Source organism: Phalacrocorax aristotelis, chromosome 1 (assembly GCF_949628215.1).
Source record: "Phalacrocorax aristotelis chromosome 1, bGulAri2.1, whole genome shotgun sequence".
In the NCBI taxonomy this organism is placed as follows: domain Eukaryota; kingdom Metazoa; phylum Chordata; class Aves; order Suliformes; family Phalacrocoracidae; genus Phalacrocorax; species Phalacrocorax aristotelis.
This window is the reverse complement of record NC_134276.1, coordinates 184404501-184422951: the sequence shown is the minus strand read 5'-3', so window position 1 is coordinate 184422951 and position 18451 is coordinate 184404501. Positions and strand designations below refer to the sequence as shown.

Here is an 18451-nt window from a genome sequence, read left to right as displayed (position 1 = left end):
AGGGCTTCTCTACTGCTATGAAATTCCTGTGTGACAGTAGGCAAGCTGTGAGAATGAGCACTTGCCCGCGTGACCACCGTTTCCAAGTGATTAACTCGATGCTTAGGGTTCTCATTTCAAGAACGACGATCACTCAAAACCTGTGTGCAGTTGTGCTTCAGATGCATGTAAGGAAATGCTGAAATACGGAATAAGCAAGCGCAGGGCATCAAACTGTGGACTCAAATGCATGGCTGCTTCACAGCGCTGCCTCTCCACACTTCAGGTCCCCAGCCCGAAAACTGATTAACACCTTCTTAGAGGCCTGCAACACTGTGAAAATGAGTAATTATTTGTGTTCCACAAAGATGGCGTTAAAATGAGAACTAGAGAGAGAGAAATGTGGATATTAATCCCTCATCAGGATGGGCTTTGGACTGAGCAAATACATAAATGCTGTGAACACATAGAAAATGTGATCAAAAATAATGAATAACTACTCAGCGGGGGTTCCAGTGAAAAATACTATGTGATCATGTAATTAAAGCAACCTTAACTGAGGCATTTCCCAATTTCAGGGTACTTTAACTATACCTCTTTAATATTCCTTTCATATAGTGTTTTGTTGTGTACGTAACACACTGAGGTACACCTCCACTGCCTCTCACACCCCATTCTTAATATTTGGGAATGACGAAGATTCACATGGGTCAATAGATTTCTGGAGAACAAAGACCCGATATGCTGCACTTGGTTCGTATCCGATTGCTAAAACACAAGTGAAACAGATGCACTGGTTCTGAAAATTTTTACAGCAGCAGTTATTCTCCTGGAGATTGAGTTGCAGGAAAATGGCATAGGATTTTGGCACAACGCACTCATTTATTACACCTATGCAAGATCTAACACATAAAGCCTTGTCTCCAGATACGCCTGTACTGCAAGAAATAATACAGGTTCCTTGTAGAATTTAATCTCTCATTTTCTTTGATGTCCAGACTTGTTCTGTTTACTCTTGTAACATCATAAATCCAAGGGCTTAGTTGTATGCTATTCCCCACCCGCCCTACTGAAAAGTGCTCTTAAGTGAGCTAAAAGTGCATGAAAGTAAAGATACTCTTTTAGTATCACCTTTAAATACCTCCCCCCCGCCCCAAGCCACCACAACATTGCTCAGGATTGCCCATTTATTTATTTATTTCATTTAAAACAAACATACAATGTTTCATTGAAACTGTGTTGCAAGGTCTGCCAACAACTGTTGCTAGACAGTTGGCCTCTAAGAATACAGTGAATATTTACATTATGTACACAGATGTACCGCAGGATGCCTGAATTCGGTCGCCTAACAAATACGTTAGATCGTAAAAGCTGTTAAGTTGCTGCATTCAGGAAATCGTAACATCCAAGGTAAATTTTAGACTAAAAGTACACATGAACCTGAATGATGCTTTTTATGGACCCAAGTGACTCCTGTGTTTATTGCAACATATACATTTGTAATAAATACAATCTTAGTGTTCTCTTGTACACATTCGGTGTAACACATTTCTGCCATGGTTACAGGCATTACATCTTGTTGTTAAAGAATCTTTCCTTTGACAGTTGTTATACAGATGTACGGCACGAACAACTCCTTGAAATGATGTAACTATCAGCAATGAGAGAGGAATATATACAGAAATACCAAGTCCCAAACCTGCATTATATACATTATATACAAACATACAGTTATTTACAATAGACTATCATAAATACTGAAAAATAGGTTTAGTTTTAATGGATTAATGTTTTATAAATAACATGTTACATTTATGACTGAAATATCATGGAAGACAATGCCTAACTGAGGTGACAGAACAGTGGTTTAATACTGAAGCTGCTCTTTTCGGTGGTTTGTAACGTAGGTAACTTTAAGCAGACAGGTTTGAAAAAAATTCATATAATTAAATAATTCAGCTGTTGGAAATCAACCCAGCCAAGTGGAACTCAACTGTTGCAGGTGGAGAGCCAGTCATCAAATAATATAACACATCATGTAAAATCTGGAAACTGCTACATTCAGAGAATTAAGTGACATGTATGATGTATTATGAGGCATCATCACCAAAAGCTTCCTCCTCTCTGGCTGCTGAGAAGGACTGTGTAGCAGCTTCTCATTTACACCTCCTTCCTCTTCCAGGGTTACTGAGAGAAAGGAGGCTGTTTCTCACTTCGTTTCTTTTTTCTTCTTGTAAATGCTGGCAAGGGAAGCGCTTCATCCCTTATGTGCTACAAATTGCTCAAAGGCAGACAACATTTTAATCCTCTTCTGTCTTTCTATGTTTGCGGAGAGGAAGAAGAAAAGCTGCCAAAGTACTGAGGAGGCACGCGCTCAGCACTTCCGTGGAGATCAGGTAACGCAGGATAGTTAGCCACGGATGTCCAGTACCTGAGGCAGAGAAGTACCTAAGGAGCATTGGCCAGTGCTGACTCCGGGATCGATAATTGCCAGTTGAGTACCACCGGACTAATAATACAAACAACACAAGAGGAATCTAACTTCTCATTACAGTTTCACACCACAGACTTAGTGACCAGTACTCACAGTCATGCAGAAATATAAACACAAAATACCTGCAATTTTTTCCATAGATTTTAAATGGCTGGGCAGAGATTGCCATTACCTGCCAAACAGGGACTATCATTTAGATTTGTTCCCGATTAATTCTACAAGAGCAGAGAATGTCTCAGGCACTGTTTAGTCAATGGATTACAGGCCCTCTCTTGTTCCTTCTAACACAGGGACCAAGTGGAACTTTGTATATCAGATTCTTAAAGCATCATGTCAGATGAAGACAGTTGACCACATTGCCATGATTATTTCATTAATAACTTCTATCTAGGCTTTTGTACCCAATATTGTTGTGTTTGAGAACCTCTTATAAGCCAAGTATGCTGTTCTACAAGTGTTATTTCTCTTCAGCCTGGGATAAGAATGAAAGAGTAAACATGCACTAGAAACAAAACAGCTCATCACAATCATACAGCACCTGTTTCATCAGCTAGCTAACTAGGACTCATAGGAACTTATCTATTTCTGAAGCAAACAAGTATGAGATGACTACCCAGTCTATGAGGTTATCTTCAATACTACTATAGAGTATAAATTGCAAGAGGAATCCCAGTTGTGTATGCGAAGAGAGTTTGTACCAAGCATGAAATACTGGTGCAGTTACTTTGTGGATTTGACTCAGAAACTATTGAATAGTCAAGTAGTTCAAAATCCAATAAGGATAAGTAATTTGAGAAACACTGTACACTTTTTGAATATTATACAACTAGTAAACTACATTAGGTCCTTTTTGTTATCCTACAGAGCGTTTCAAGACAGACTGGACAGAAGAAAAAAAAGAAACAAAAAACCCCAAACCAAAACAAAAAAACCCCAACAAACATTGCTACAACTGACAATGGACCTTATTAACGGACAGAACTCCAGGAGGGAGTTTTACATTAATGGCATGAGATGCTCCGGTGCCATTCAGTTTGTAACATGAAAAAAAAACCCAAACAAACCACAACTGAAAAAAAGCAAAACCCCCCAAACCCTGTTTTACCCAATTGCACTATTGAGTACCTCAAGAAGGGTAACATCAACACCATCTTTACAATTTCTAGATTAGCTACGTCTTCCTCAAATGTACCCCTTCTAAAGGGTGGGTTTTTTAAAGCTTGAAAATTTGGGTTTCCACACCATTTTGGGAATTAAGGTAACTGTAGTTACTTAAGCAAGCTGACAATTTGTTTTCAGGATTATTTTCACTCTACTTTGAGCTAAGTGTATTTCATGGGAAGCATTTATAATTAGAGAATTTTGACGAACTGATTCATTTTCTGTATTTTTTTAAATAAAATTTCTTCTCATTATGCCTCTACAGAAAGGCAAACTAAGTTTAATTTAGGACACCAATTAAATATTTTTATGAGCTCTTCTATGTTATTCTTTCATTCTTTTTAGGAAAATGTTTCTTAAAGTCAAAGTAGTGCTTTTGAGGTCCATAAGAATTTTTTGGTACAAAAAATAATAGCATTTCTCTCTCTCTCTCATTGGTTATTTAAACACTTTGCTGTAAATTAAAGAGTTATTTCTCACACCAATTGGTTCCATTAGGCACATTCAAGTAAAATAACAAAATATCCAACTAACAATGACGAAAGCCAAACATGGCTTGATAAAAGTCTACAGAGAGTTCTGTCCATTCTCTGGAATGGAATAAAGTTGTCACTTCCTTCAGCCAGACACTCACGTGGTTTGATGTTAATATCCACTTCCATCATGCAGAATAGTTTCTTAAAGACAGAATTCGGGTATTCTACAATCAGAAGAACCATCAACAAAGAATCTGCATTTTAAAGGAAGCTGAATAGCTCGTTTTCATTCTCAGTAGGTATCTGAGCGAACACTGGCATGTGAAGTGGAGCATTAAAGATTCAACCAGGACAGTTAATGCCCATCGGATGCAACATCCTGGGTCCAGTCTAGAATAATCAGTGTCATACACCCAGTCATCACAAGTATACCACTTAGAAAGAAGAATGCAGCCTGAAAAAAGAGAACATAAAAGAAGTATTTAAGTTTCTGCTACTAACACATGAAGTCATGCCCATTTATGGCACAAATGCCATTGCTCACAGAGGGCAAAGTAAAAAAGACAAGATCACAGTAAACAGTAAGGAGCTATGTATCCTTCTCATACTTGAGGCCCTTTTTCAAATAAAAAAGTACATTTATTTTCAGCATAGCAGACCTCAACCTCAACTGAGGGAAATTAATGTAGCTGCTGCTACCAGTCAGGCTGTGCCACTGTGCTGACTTGACTCTGATTCAGTATATCTAGGATTTGCTTCCAAGTCCGTGTGTCTAAGACCAGTCAGAGCTCCAAGATAAGTCGGATGACTCAAATGGTCGGTGGAGGTCAGCTTTAAGGGGTAAATTACGTAAATAAATCTTGAAAGAAAAATTCAAAGAAAATGACAAGACTGTTTTCGTATAGCTGTTAAGGGTAATCTGTTGACATGTGGTTCCTATCAGCAACAGAATGACCCAACTGTTGTTGAGATTGGGGGCGGGGGGTGAGAGAAGTCACTGGAGTGCACTGAGTCTCGTGATGGTGCTCTCCTCAATTCTGAGTACCCATCCAACTCCCCCGCATTAACTAAGACAACATTAAATGCCAATTCACTGACTACCTTCACCAGGACTTCAAAACTGTTCAACTGTGAAGAAGGAAACTGAAGTTCTTGCTCTGAAGTGGTAAGCAAGTGTAACTATTACATATTTGTCTATACATACCCCAATCTTTTGCACTGACTTCATTGGTTCTTTCTTCACTAATTTGATATAGAAGGCAGAAGGAAGTATGAAGATCAGCATGGCAGCTGCAGATGCACCTGTATTTAAAAAGCATAGAAATAATTATTCATAAACAGGTAAATATAATTTAATTAGATTGGAACGGCATTTTCTGAGATTCGAAAGACTGCTTGAACTGACGTGAAAATGCTTACCAATGAATCCAAAGATGTCTCGGATAGTAGGGACGAAGATAACAAGCATGATGGTAAACGCCAGAAGAGCAAATGTAATGAAACAGTGACGCCACCAGCTGAACTCCTTCCCTGCCCACAACAGTTGGGTAATGGAACTGCGGATCTTTTTTTTTGGGGGGGGGGGGGGGGGGGGGAGGGGAGAGAGAGAGAAAAAAACCAACACACTTTAGTCTTCACCGCAGAAGTCAGGGACTGCCACCTGAATTAGACCTTCCTTCTGAAAGTATATTAACATAATTTTCCTGAACACTACAGATTTTAGTAAAAGTTGAAAGACATGGAAATATTTTTTGACAGTATTTACTTCCCACACTTGAAAGGCAGCTCTGTGTTTCTGGTCTGTTTCTCTTTTCAGTGATTTAGACTTTCAAAGCACAGCCAGAGAAAACACAAGGAAAAACGTCTGTCTGTAACACACTGACTTTTGTAAGTTGATAATACAATTGTGCAAGTACTTTCATAAAGGGGCAACCTGTTCCACTCCCCCAGTTAAACCATACGAGGAAAACAATATAACTGAATATATTTGTATCTACTGCTTTATAAATGCTGCCTAATTATTTATTTGAATTAACAGTATGGAGATATTTCATCAAGCTTATTGGAATAAATTCCCTTCTCCAGTTAAGAAAAGATTCTATAAATGGGAGTTGCCAAATCAGTAAATGACTGCATCAGGACAGGTGATGAAAATAAAAAATGGTAGTAAGATTAATAAATTACTTACTGGGAAAATAACTACAGGTACAGTAAGGGTTACAGCCATAAGTACAGCGAGACGCACAATAAGAAGAAGAACATCAGCACCCAGATAAGCAGAATAGGTATGAAGCAGTTCTGGTTCAACTTTTCCTATAAAGAAAACAGTATTTTAATTAGATGTAGTTGACATACTTCTCAAACAACCGCTTCTGCTCTAAATCTTAAGTGAATTTTGCAGTCACAGCAATATGAACTGAAAGCATCAACAGCTCCTCTAAGCACGTCTCCATTTTACAAAGGGATAACTTGGAGGCACTGGATCTGTTTTAATCCAGTTCTAATCCTGTGCCTTGGGCCTAATTCTACTACTGATCTCCTTTTGGGCATGCACTTATAAAAGATTTTAAGCACCCCCAACAAACAGCATATATTTAGAACCCCTAATAAATGCTTGCTTGCTCTATATTAAAAATAATACTGTGGTTTTGCAGAATGTAATTCATTTAAAAGAAAAAAAGAAGGTTATAATCACCATAAAATGTCAGGTATCCAAAGAGAGCAGCCAATAAATACATGAGGAACATGGCAAAAAAAGATACATAGGACACATTCATCATTCTTTTACGGCTTCGGCTGTAAGAAAAAGAAACATTGTTAGCAATGAGAACATCCTGTTTTATACTACTTTTGTTTGTTTAGTGAAATTGCAGGTGCATATCTAACATTTACCTTTTCAGTTCTTCATAGATAGGAAGAATTGCAGGATGGCAGACAAAAGAAAATGTTAGGATTGGGACAGCATAGACGGTCTGAAAAACAGAAGTATCTCTCTTAAGTATCTGAACAGACATTAGAAATTTAGTTTAAAAAAAAAAATCGCAGATTTTTCAGTTTTGACTTAGGCATCTCTTTAGTTTTTGATGAAGACTAGCTATTCTTTACAATTGAAACTTTGGCAAATAAATAAAACAGGTTCATATTTTCTTAAACCCAGACCCTGAGTTACCAAATACTCTCAAATCTCACTGAAGGTCCATGCTGAGCTGAATGTATTTGCATTCGGAATTATAGCCTGACCTTGGTATGGGCTATTACACATACTTCTTCCCCATATGTGGGGATTCACCACTGTAACTGGGAGCATTAATGAGAGTCAAGTCTTTGTGACTGGGAACTTAAGAGTCTATTCCAAACCCTGGCATACATTTCCCATTTGCATGCTTTTACTATTTACTTCATCTTCTGTAATCTACTTTTTAAAATGCTTTACTAACTTACTTGAGAAAGCCTGAGAAATGCTGGGCTGAAGAATGAGATATGCATTTATTGCCACTCATCTCGGGCAGGCACCTCAAGCTCCTCTAATTTCTGTGTATTTGGAGTGTGGAAACACCCAGTCTACAGGAGGCAAACACTGCCTAACTCTACTGGAACAGAAAGTCTTAGTACATCCCAAGTTTACAACTGGGCAATTACTTGAAGGAATAGAATGACTCAGTTTATCTGCTATGTATTTAGTCTCTCAGTTATTTTCAACTGAGTCTTTTAGTCAGTTACCTGTGAATTGAAGATGAAATATTTTGGCTTGCACACATCGTCACTTGTTATGTTTTCATCTACCAAAGGTGCCAGTGTCACATTTACTAACGTCATGTTCAGGATGTCACTGTCCATAGGACAAGGAATCTGAAACATCTTCCAAATTACCTAGAAATAAAACCGTGCGTTTATTGTTACTTTGACTAATGCAATATGTGAAACTTTTCAGAAACTGTGTTTAATTTTCCCTTGAAATGCAGTTTTACAAGCACTGAAAGTCTACAAGGTTATACTTACCACAATCAGAAAGAAGACCATGCAAAGTAAGGAAAAGCCACTGGTATAGCCCAAATATCCTGTGTTCAAGAGAGAAAAAAAAATGTCTAAGGTACAATAAACAGAAACACCATTCAAGCCATAACATTATTACATAATATATTCTGTCAGCGATCTCTTTAGGTTGCCATTTTCTTAGCGTTACATAGAACAAGTTAATTATTCACTGACTTTCCGCTCATCTCAACCCAGATCTGCAAGTTCTCAAAGACACATTAGGGTCTGCACATACAGTGAGTCTGTAATATTAAGGAAAACCACACCCACAACAGAAACCCACACCATGTGAATTGCTTATTATACACCAGGAATGATTATAGGATTAATTCTAATACAATGCACTGTGAGATAACTTAGCCTTTTCCCTTCTGTTCTTATTGAATCACTTAATTTGAAGAAAGTAGTGGCTTGAGGAAGTAGTTCACATCAAGACTCTCAGTTAGTAAGGTTCCACTACAGGATTCTCTGAACAAATGGCATGTTACTTGAATTATTCACATATATCACTGAATTACAGCCATTTCAGATAAAGCAACTGGTATGAATCTTCTGCTACTGCTTGGGATCTAAAATGAAAGAGTTGACTTCTATTTACATGACAAAGACAATTTAACTGTCCAGGCCTAGCATCCCTATTTTTCTGGGACTGTTGTAGGATAGATAATAACAATATTATACTATTTCACTACTGATCAAACTAGGTCAAACGTTGTGATAAGAACACAAACAAAAAGTTACTGTTCAGCCTTGTTCTAAAGCTACCCTATCTATTGACCTTTCATTTTTCACAAGCACATCTGTAACTTAAGATACTTGTCTTGATCTTTTTAAATTAGTTTTTTTTCAGTAGACTGACAGCAATTATCTAAACACTGACTAGTCCCAAGAGACAAGTTTGGAGGCAGCTGTTCTCCACATTGTATTTCCCCACAATTTTTTCAGTGCATTTTATTTTGATTGTACTCTACTGCTTACCTAAATTTTTCAGCAAGGACAGGGGAAGAATGACGATGAGAGACACCAGCAGCACTAAATAGTCACCGTTAAGATACCATTCTCTGTAGAAAAAAGGTAGTATTTGTAAGTAATCAAAGTATTTAAAAATGACGTTTGCTCTTTAGTTTTCACTCTTATCTTCTACAACATACGGCTTCTTAAAAAAAAATGTAGTACCTGATGTCACAGAAGACTAGCATTCAACTTACTGTATGGGCCTAAAACCCTGCAATAACATCTTATCTCACCCCAAACCTGCATTGTGCCTTTCCTTTAGTGTCCTTTTCTAAAATTAATATGAATCTGAAAGTCAGAAGACAGGAAAGTAAATGACTGGTCAGGAAAGAATTCAACTGGGATCAATGGTGGAAAAATAGTAATTTGCTTAAAAGTTGGTTCCCAGCTCTCCAGATATATTAGAATATTGCAGGGCCCCAGCAGGGTGGTGATCCACTTTTAATGGAAATAGAATTCTGTTGGGTAGCCTGCGGGTATTAAAGAAAAACAGATGAGGGCTGGAGTTAAGGCCATAGCTCAAGCCCACTGGCCGAGAAAACTCCAACAAGCACTGGGAGTCTCTTGGAGGCACGTTTAGTCCCTTTCAGTAGGGAAACTATAAGAAGCAGCAGCTATTTTTTGACGAAACATTTTGGAGTGTTAGAAGATTAACATCTTCCTTTGAAACACAGAAAACCAAAGTTAGATCTGTGTAAATACAATGCCATTTCACTGAACTAACAGAAAAACTTATCTTGAGTATTTAATCGTGGCAGGGTAACTGCTTTCTTCATCTGCCCTACAGGAACATCCTACATGCTTTAAGCAAGTCAAGTAACAGAAATCATTCATCCCCAAGTATTAATACTTTATATCCTGTTATGGTATCAGCTAACAGTATTTTATTTAAAAAGGGACTGTCTAGTATTTAGGTAAATGAAGAAAAAATTAATGACCCGATTGGAAATTTGTGCATTCAAACTCAACTGCTGAATTATAAGCCTATATATGCTAGTGGAAATGTGGAATAACTTTAACAGGCTTGCTCTGGATTTATTAGTAAAAGCAGAAACAATTTGGTCATCTCTCTCTCCAGTTTCACCTGTGGTAACTCAATGTAAAAAATGTATTTTAGAAAGTTCAGATGTGTAGGACATTAATGTCATGTACCTTTTATTCCCTCTTTCTAAAATTTAGTAGTCTTTACAAGAAATCGCAGCACAGATTCCTTGCATTTGATAGTCATAAGAACGTGCACTGTTGCTGTGCATGCACCAAGTGAAGGCCATCCCGACTTCCAGACCAAGGACTTAAAAGTTCTTCTGTGCTGAAGGGTAAAAAAATGGGATTGCACAGCCTTAAAACACAGCCGAGTATTTTAAAAATTGCTAAACGAGTTTTAATAAGAGAGCTAGTATTTGTAATATTAATCTCAGAATTCCAGAGTACTTTCTTTTACAGTCAGCTTTATTTTGGGAGATTCAAACAGGTAAGTGCTTACATTTTAGGCACCAGGCTGCCAGAGTGGAATCCATGCCAGTGGTAGCCACCCAGACTCCCCTAAGCAATGCATGGAGAGAGTCAGTTAAATGGGGTCCACAATTGCCAGAGCACTGAGAAAAGATTTACTTTAAACCAGCGTACAGCTACCCAGTACCAGCCAACAAGAAAACACTGAAGATACAAATCTCAGTTTCTGAATTTTGTCTGCCAGATTTGCAGAGCAGCAGCTGTATCCAGTGAGATTCACAGTCTTTAAGCTTCCCTCTTGAACAGCAACCGATGTTGAATTCTCCGAAAATGGGACAATTAAAAATACTTGCCTCCAAGCCCCCTTTTAAGTACTGGCTACTCCAGGGACTTTCTTAAGAAGTGGAAAATAAGGACTTGAATTCAGCCAAAGGAGGGAAATGAACATTCCCAGGATAGAATTTGTAAACATTAGACTATTAAGTAAATAGGGTGGCTGCATTCTTTGAGTACATTTAAAAAAAAAATAAAAAAAAATAAAAAAAAGATGGCTAGCACTGTTGTCATGACAATATCTATCAGCAAGCTGTATGAACACCACCAAATGGCTTGAACCCCTTGGGGAACACAGGCAGAAAAATGCCTACCTTCTGAACTCAGGCTTAGGTGTAAGTTGGAGTCTTGAGCTGCTCAGCCCTCTCAAGACTGGGACACTTCAGGACAAGGCACAGAAGTACAACTCTGAAGAGTGAGATTTATAGCACTTAACTCTATCCATCTGAAGTCAGGCATCTTGTTTTAGATAGCTGTTTTTACACACCCTCTCAATACAGTGACATGGTAAATTGCTCTCTGGAGATGCCCAAAACAGGTGTCTAAGCCAGGTGCACTGAACTGACCACTACAGAGGATCTCCTTTCTCCACTGATTATACAAAGACCAGAGTAACGATTAGCCCAAAATCTAACTTTCAGATGGCCTGGTTAGATAAAGTGAACCCTACCCAGGGCACCCACTTTTAAAGCCAAGCAGGAAAGCCACTATGGAGTCAAGGTGTGTCTCCAGGGCTAAATGGCAACGCATACACCATTTTAGTCTTGGGCATGTATACTCTGGTTTAGTTCAATGTTTAGTTCCCATGTCTTTGAGAACTGTTTAAGACATTCATTACATAACTGCACCATAGTCTTATATTTAATCACTTCCCACAATATTAACACTAGAAAACCAAAATGATCAGTCCAAACCGGTTGGAATACAGTAAGAAAAAAAACCAACAACAAACAACCATAACCACATTTACCTTTCCTTATCGAGAGTATGCACTGATTGGTACATACATTAACACTTACCTGATGTTCGTTAGAGAACAGCTTTCTGTAATATGGTGCGATACCTCTATTTTTCTACCCTTTTCCCAGGACAGGCTGGATCTAAATGAAGTGGAGCACTCAGGGGAAGGGCAAACTTACTGCATCTCTGTCTGAGTAAGAAGCTACCCTATGTTGTACCGAACGTGGTCTTCATATAAAAATATATACAGTCTCCGTGTTTGTTTCTCCTAATAGTTTCTCTGATGAGGAGTTCTAACACCTACCCTGTGGTCTCTTCGATGTTCATAAATGTCTTGATGACCAATGGTAACTCATATTTCACTATGAAGAGGTAGCTTGACATAGCTGTAGGTGAATAACATCATAGATCATTACAAATATAGAATATGCCACAAGATGCAAGAATCACATAACATGTTTCATAACTTCACTTGAACACAAGCAGTTAATGAACACATGTTGTGTGAAAAAAAAGTCTCCAAGAATAAGTAGGGAACAATTACTACTGACAGTACAAATGCTTTAAGATCTTGCCCTCACCTCCAATGTTCTGCATTGTAATTGATCCAGAAGCAGCAAGTTTTCCAGCCATACCAAATGCCTTCATTCCCAACTGTTCATACAGTAAAGATCCTAAAATAAAACAAAATAATCCATTAGAATGGTGTGTTTCACGAAGATATATGAAATGAATACCAGATGTTTGTAACACAGTAGTTTGCCATACCTCCTTCATTGGCAGTCTTCAAAAGGAGATGCACCGAATACAAGGAAAATATTGAGACAAACAGCAGGAGTATCCTGAGGGGGGAAAAACATACAAAATTTTAATAGCCATAAATGACTTATGGTAACCTTATTAAATAAAAGCGGATCAAATGTAAAAATTAATCATATTAAAATATTATCTAGGAAAAACCTGTAGATTCTAAGGCCAGCTAAAAGCGTTCTGAAAATCCAATTAATGCCTAGTTTAGAAAGGCTTTTATACTAAAATGCATTTCACTGGCCTACAGAGGAATTCTAGTACAGGATTAAACAACACTTAGATGCAACGTAAGGTGGCATAAGCCCTGGCAAGTGTCGGGCCATTAGAATTGGCTACATGGCTATATTTGATATAAATCAGGTAACGAAGTATCAGTGGGAATGGTTTTGCATTATTGTGAGAAACTGTATTTCTCCTGTCTTCCTACCCTTGTTCAACAGTGTGTCATGAATCTACTGAGCACCAAGTTGTGACTAACTGTAGCTAAACTGAAGATTATCTTGGTTTTAAACAAATCAGCTTTTCAGCTTAAACCTGTGTTATGTCTTTTTTTATGTAACAATGAAATTGCAAAAGCCTTCAAGAACTGACTGCAAATTCAGATGTATTGAGAGCTGTCTCTTCAAACAAAAATGCATATTTATTGTCATTAAAAAAACCCCAAACACACAAAACTTTTCTTTGCTCAAGTTACTCTTCATGCATGCTGACATGGGAACTGCTAGTGGCTTGTTTATCTTCCCCACAGCTTTTACACGCAACACACATTACTTCCAGAAACACATTTGCAACACCTAAAATTCGAATCTCTCAACAAGTCTCTCCCGCAACAAATGCACTTCCTGGAGTGGCACACTAGAGGGGGAACTTCTCAGCTGCTGAAGAACACAGTGGAAAATTACAGTACATTCAAAAGAGCCCTGGCCCTTCTTACACCGATAGAAGCTTCTTGCTTTATAGGAAGCCTAAGAATCAGCACATCTGCTCAAAAATGGCAAGCTCCATTTAGAGTTCCCAGAGTACTCTTTACATTTCCTTTTGTGTCATTTTTAATGTTGGCGAAATTAGTAAACACAGGACAAAGCTGGAAATGAGAACACCTGAGGGAAGCTTCACAGATCTGTACAAGGAATCCAGGAAACTTGTGTTACTGTGCCAATTCAACGCCAACACAGGCACATAAACAAACCTCTGTATTTCTGACAGGGAGGATTTAATTCAGCCATCAACCAGAAACAGCACAGTGAGATGTGCAAGGGCTACATTTCATTAAACCAGCACAAATCCTGGACCCCTCAGTCCTAACCTTGAATGGCTGCTTACAGTGTTGACAATATCAGTCAGCAAACTCATCTTGAAGCTCACTCAGTTCATGGCTTCCAGACCGTATCATTCATTTATTTAGCGCTGACATAAGTGACAAGTCACAGCACTGACACAAGTGACTCTGCAGAGTCTTTGAAGAATTTACTGCCTCGATCAACTGCATCTGGATCTGAATCTGTAACCTAGTTATTAAAGGATATCTGTAATGCCCCCAGTGTCATCCTAAATCCTCAGTATCGTCAGTGATTGACTGCTTTCCTGCCTTGGAACTCTACAAACTATACTAAGTTTTGAAAGGTAACAAGCTAGCTTATCTTTAATTCAGTACTAACACAAATAAATCTGAATGAAGTATCTGGAAATTAAAAGGTAACTAAATGACCTCAGCACCCAACTGTTAAATTGACAGTTTTGAACTTTTTTTTCTGAAGAAAAAAAAGGACCCTCATTGTATGCAAATCTGTTCAAGTATCTAACCTTAAATTCTTTTTTTTCCTCTCCTCAGAGATGTTCTAACGTGCCTTATGCCGATTACTTATATGCGCTGCAGAACATCTTTAGAGCATGAAACGGATGTGTAGACAGATGAAGTATCTACCTCTTCTGAATTTATGCTGCTAAGTCGTTCATTCAGTTTAGCATCGTCTAAGTAAGTGAAAGTCTTAGAAAAAAATTAATAAATCACCATATATTTAAAATAAAATCCTTTAGATCAAAACTTTACACATTGGTAGTTTCCTCAGGAAACCTGAGCAGATGACTGATACACTGTGAGGTATCCGGAAGTAAATCTGACCTACAGCTTTCTGAGAATCTGGCAAGAGAGTAAGGCAGATTTCGAACTAAACGTTACTCTTCCCTTTTTCTTGAATATTCAGCACATTTATTTATTTCCAGGATAAAACCACAAAGTTCCTTTAAACATACCCATGGATTCCCATTTGCACTCAGCCACTGATATTACGTGTTGTGTCAGCTGAACTGCCTCCAGTGTATGAAAAATGTACGTTCTCAGGGCACTTAGAAGGACCGTACATAATTGTTTCCTCGTGCCATTTCCAATTACGTTACTACAGTCTTGCCTTACACCCGATAGCCTTTGCTAATAAAGCCATACCAATAAAGACGTGCCAGTTATTCCACATCCCTCCCTTACAGGAAGACAGTGGTTTTTACAGGTGTAGCTGAAACCAGTTCCCTGAATTGAGTAAAAGCATAGTGATAGAAAGGATTTCTTTATTGGTGTAAGTATATCGGACCTCTACGGGCACAACTATGGCAGCTGAAGAAAAGGAGACCACAACCCTCATCGGCAGGACTCGGCCACAGGAATTTTTAAGGGTAGACATGGCCAGACTTGCAGGAGACAAATAGAACAATCCTCTTCCACTTACATTTTCCTTCTAAACTTTTCAGCCTGATCCTGTGCTTTTGGTGCAATTATGACTTCCACTAAGTGAGAAGTTTCTGTTGTCATTAATTTCAATCAGTGAACTCTTGAAGGAAAAAGTTAACGCAGACTTCAATCTGTTAAGTAGCACCTCTTTTTTCCACTTGGATAATGTAATTTTCAAGGGAAGTCTATCAGTTATTCGTGGAGAAACTACAGCTAAGTACAGGAAAATTCACTGTAAAATGTTTTTTTCGCTTGCAGAACTTGCAATGAATCTAATTAAGTTTTGCAACTCCTTCTGAATGTATCACAATCTCTTAATTTAAAACAAGCCATAAATCCTAAAGTGCAATTCTGCACCTACGGCAATGACTGGCTGTTTTGTAAAGGTCATATTCTTATGTCAAGTATTTTTCCATTATGAACTACACAGTAGCAAGATTTTTTTTTTTTATGAACCAAAAGGTACTTACACAAAAAGAGCAATTCCAGTGTTAGCCATGGCATAAGAAAGACCAAGGATGCCACTACCCACAATAGCATTGCTCAGATTAAATACTGACATTCCAAAGGAAGTCGTACCTGGATGCTGAGAAAAAGGAGATAGGTAATAATTAGTAGAAAGTTATTACTTGTTTCAGAACTAAAACAAACATACATTTGGCAATAAAGCATTTTTTGAAGTTTTTGAAGCATCACTGGTGTGTACTTACATACTGAGTTTCATATTTCTTCTTTCCAAGATTGGAGTCGAGCAAGAAATTTTGGTTTTCTGGGTCGATGTCCGCATAGTGGCTGTAAAAAACATTGCATTATTAGTGACCATCACGGCCAACTTGCATACTCACTTCCCGTTCAGCATTTCCCGTTTCAAAGGTAAACAAACAAAACGACCCAAAAAGACCCACCCCACCTGCCATTCAGCCCAGTACACGAAGCACCGTGCGGGTTTACGGCTGCAGCCATCTCCGTGTGTCTCTAACGCGTGCCAACACGCGACACCTGCAGACCTGAGGCGGCCTTTCAAATTCGGGCTGAAGCGGTCCCGCGGGTGGGTGCCGCGCCCCCCCCGCCCGCCCCCCCGGGCCGGCGGAGCCCCCTCACCTCTTCATGGCGGCGGGCTTGGTGGGGTAGGGGTAGCTGAAGTCGTTGCTGTTGGAGCTGTAGCTGCTGCTGTCCTCGTCGGGGGAGATGTTGAACTTGCCCATCTCGGCGCTGCTCATGGCGGGGGCGGTGCTGGGGGTCGGCGGCCGCTCTTTTGTCCTTGGCGGCGGGGCTCGCCGGGCCTGCGGAGGTGGGAGGCGACGTCAGTGCCGCAGCACGTCACGTTGCCACCGCCCACCCGCCGCCGAGTGGAAAAGTACCAGGCGCGCGCGAGGAGCGCGGGGGGGGGTGGGGGTGGGGAAGGGGGGGCGCGGGGGGAGCGCGCGTGGCGGGCGGGGGGCGCGCGGACAGACAAAGGTGAGCCCCGCGGCGGGGCGGCGGCAGGGACCGGGACGAAACAGCGGCACCGCCACGCCGCACCCCCCCCACCCCCCCCCCCCCGTGGCGGAGACTGATGCAACACCGATGCGCGATTGTCACATCGGCCGCCGGAGCCTCCCGTCCCGCCGCCGCCGTGTTTATACCCGCGCCCCCCTCCACTCCCGCCGGCGACACCGCGCATCCCGGCGCTTTCAACGGTGACGGGACTGCGCCGCAGTCGCCCGGGAATTTTCCACCTCCCCGGGATGCAGCAGCGGCGCATCCCTGGGCGCGCCTCCGGGCAGAGCCCGGCAGGGGCTTGGGCGGCCAGCCTGGGGTTGGGGAGGGGGGCTGCCGCCGGACAACGGCGCGAAGGACCAAATCCCCACCCGGGGGCCGACAACTCGCCCCGTTCCTCCCGCGTCGCCGCGCCGTACCTTCTCCACAAGAGCTCGAACGCGAGGTTTCCTCCCCGAAGCCTCGGAACGGGGAAGATGCTTCTCTCTCTGCTGCTGCTTCGTGCGCGGGGATAAACCCTTCGCTGTAAAACGTCAGCGAAAACAAACCTTAAATAAATAAAGGTAGGGGGGAAAAATCACTTAAAAAATAAAAAAAAAGCTAGCGGTATAGAAGGGAAAGAAAATATCGCGTCGATGTTTCTGCGGCGGCGTCGCTCCCGGTCTGACGGCCCCCTCGGGGCGCCGCCGCTCTTCAGGCAGGAATGCGGGCGCGGCGCCGCCCCCCGGACCCCCCGCCCCCCGCCCCGCCCCACCCGGCCCGACCCGCCCGACGCCCCGCCGCCGGCGGGACGGGGCCGGGGCGCGCGAGGGAGGGGTGGAGGCGGTCACCGGTGCGCGCCCGGGCCGGGGTCGGGAGCGGGGTCGCCGGCGCGTGGCAGCAGTGGTGGCTGCGCCGGGCATCTCTCCCGTGTTTACGCTGGGGACAGTTGCATTTCACCGCGGATGCGGTGCCCGTCGGGAGCGCCCGGCTGAGAGGTGCTCCCACCTGCCCGGTGCAGCACCCGCAGCGCGACCGCAGCACCGCGCCCCGGCTCCCCGAGGAGCCTTTCCCCCCCGCTCCCACCCCGCGCCGCGCCCCCCGGCTCCGGCGTTCCCCGAGGGCTCGGTGCGTGTGTGGGGGTGCTGAGGCGCAGCTGCCCGCTGCAGTCACCCAGCTATTTTTAATCCACGAGTGAGCAGTGATGCACGTGCGGCCCGCATCCTTTGGCCGCCAAAAGGATCCCCGCGCGTTACCTCCGGGAAGCGATGCGGAACCACCGCCTCCCCCTAGCGACGCGGCGCGAGATAAACCCCGCTTTAGGGAAGACGGGGGGTGGGGGGGGCGGAAACAACATCCCGCTTCCTTTTCTTCAGGTAACCACTCCGGAAACTTTGGAGGGCTTTGCCGCTCGGTCCCCCGTGGAAGCGGGCGGAGGGTTGCAGCGGGGCTCCACTGCTGGCCCCAGCCCCTCACACGCCGGCAGCGGGGTTGCAGCTCCGGAGGAGGCTCGGCGGGGGCAGCGAGGCGCCGCCTGGCCAACGTTTTTTTGAGGCG

At 41.8% G+C, this 18451-nt stretch overlaps 1 protein-coding gene across 1 annotated transcript; it reads right to left on the bottom strand.

The window, feature by feature from the left end:
* Positions 1-1152: 1152 nt before the first annotated feature.
* SLC38A2 (solute carrier family 38 member 2) lies at positions 1153-17583 on the bottom strand. Its single transcript, XM_075080950.1, has 16 exons — positions 17335-17583; positions 16538-16719; positions 16147-16228; positions 15907-16022; positions 12673-12746; positions 12486-12578; positions 12209-12290; positions 9124-9206; positions 8110-8168; positions 7831-7980; positions 7003-7082; positions 6806-6906; positions 6299-6423; positions 5530-5674; positions 5315-5412; positions 1153-4564 (listed from the first exon to the last, which is right to left on the bottom strand). The coding sequence occupies exons 2-16, from the start codon at positions 16654-16656 to the stop codon at positions 4466-4468; spliced, it is 1506 nt and encodes a 501-aa protein (XP_074937051.1). The 5' UTR covers positions 16657-16719; positions 17335-17583; the 3' UTR covers positions 1153-4465.
* Between the last annotated feature and the right edge of the window lie 868 nt (positions 17584-18451).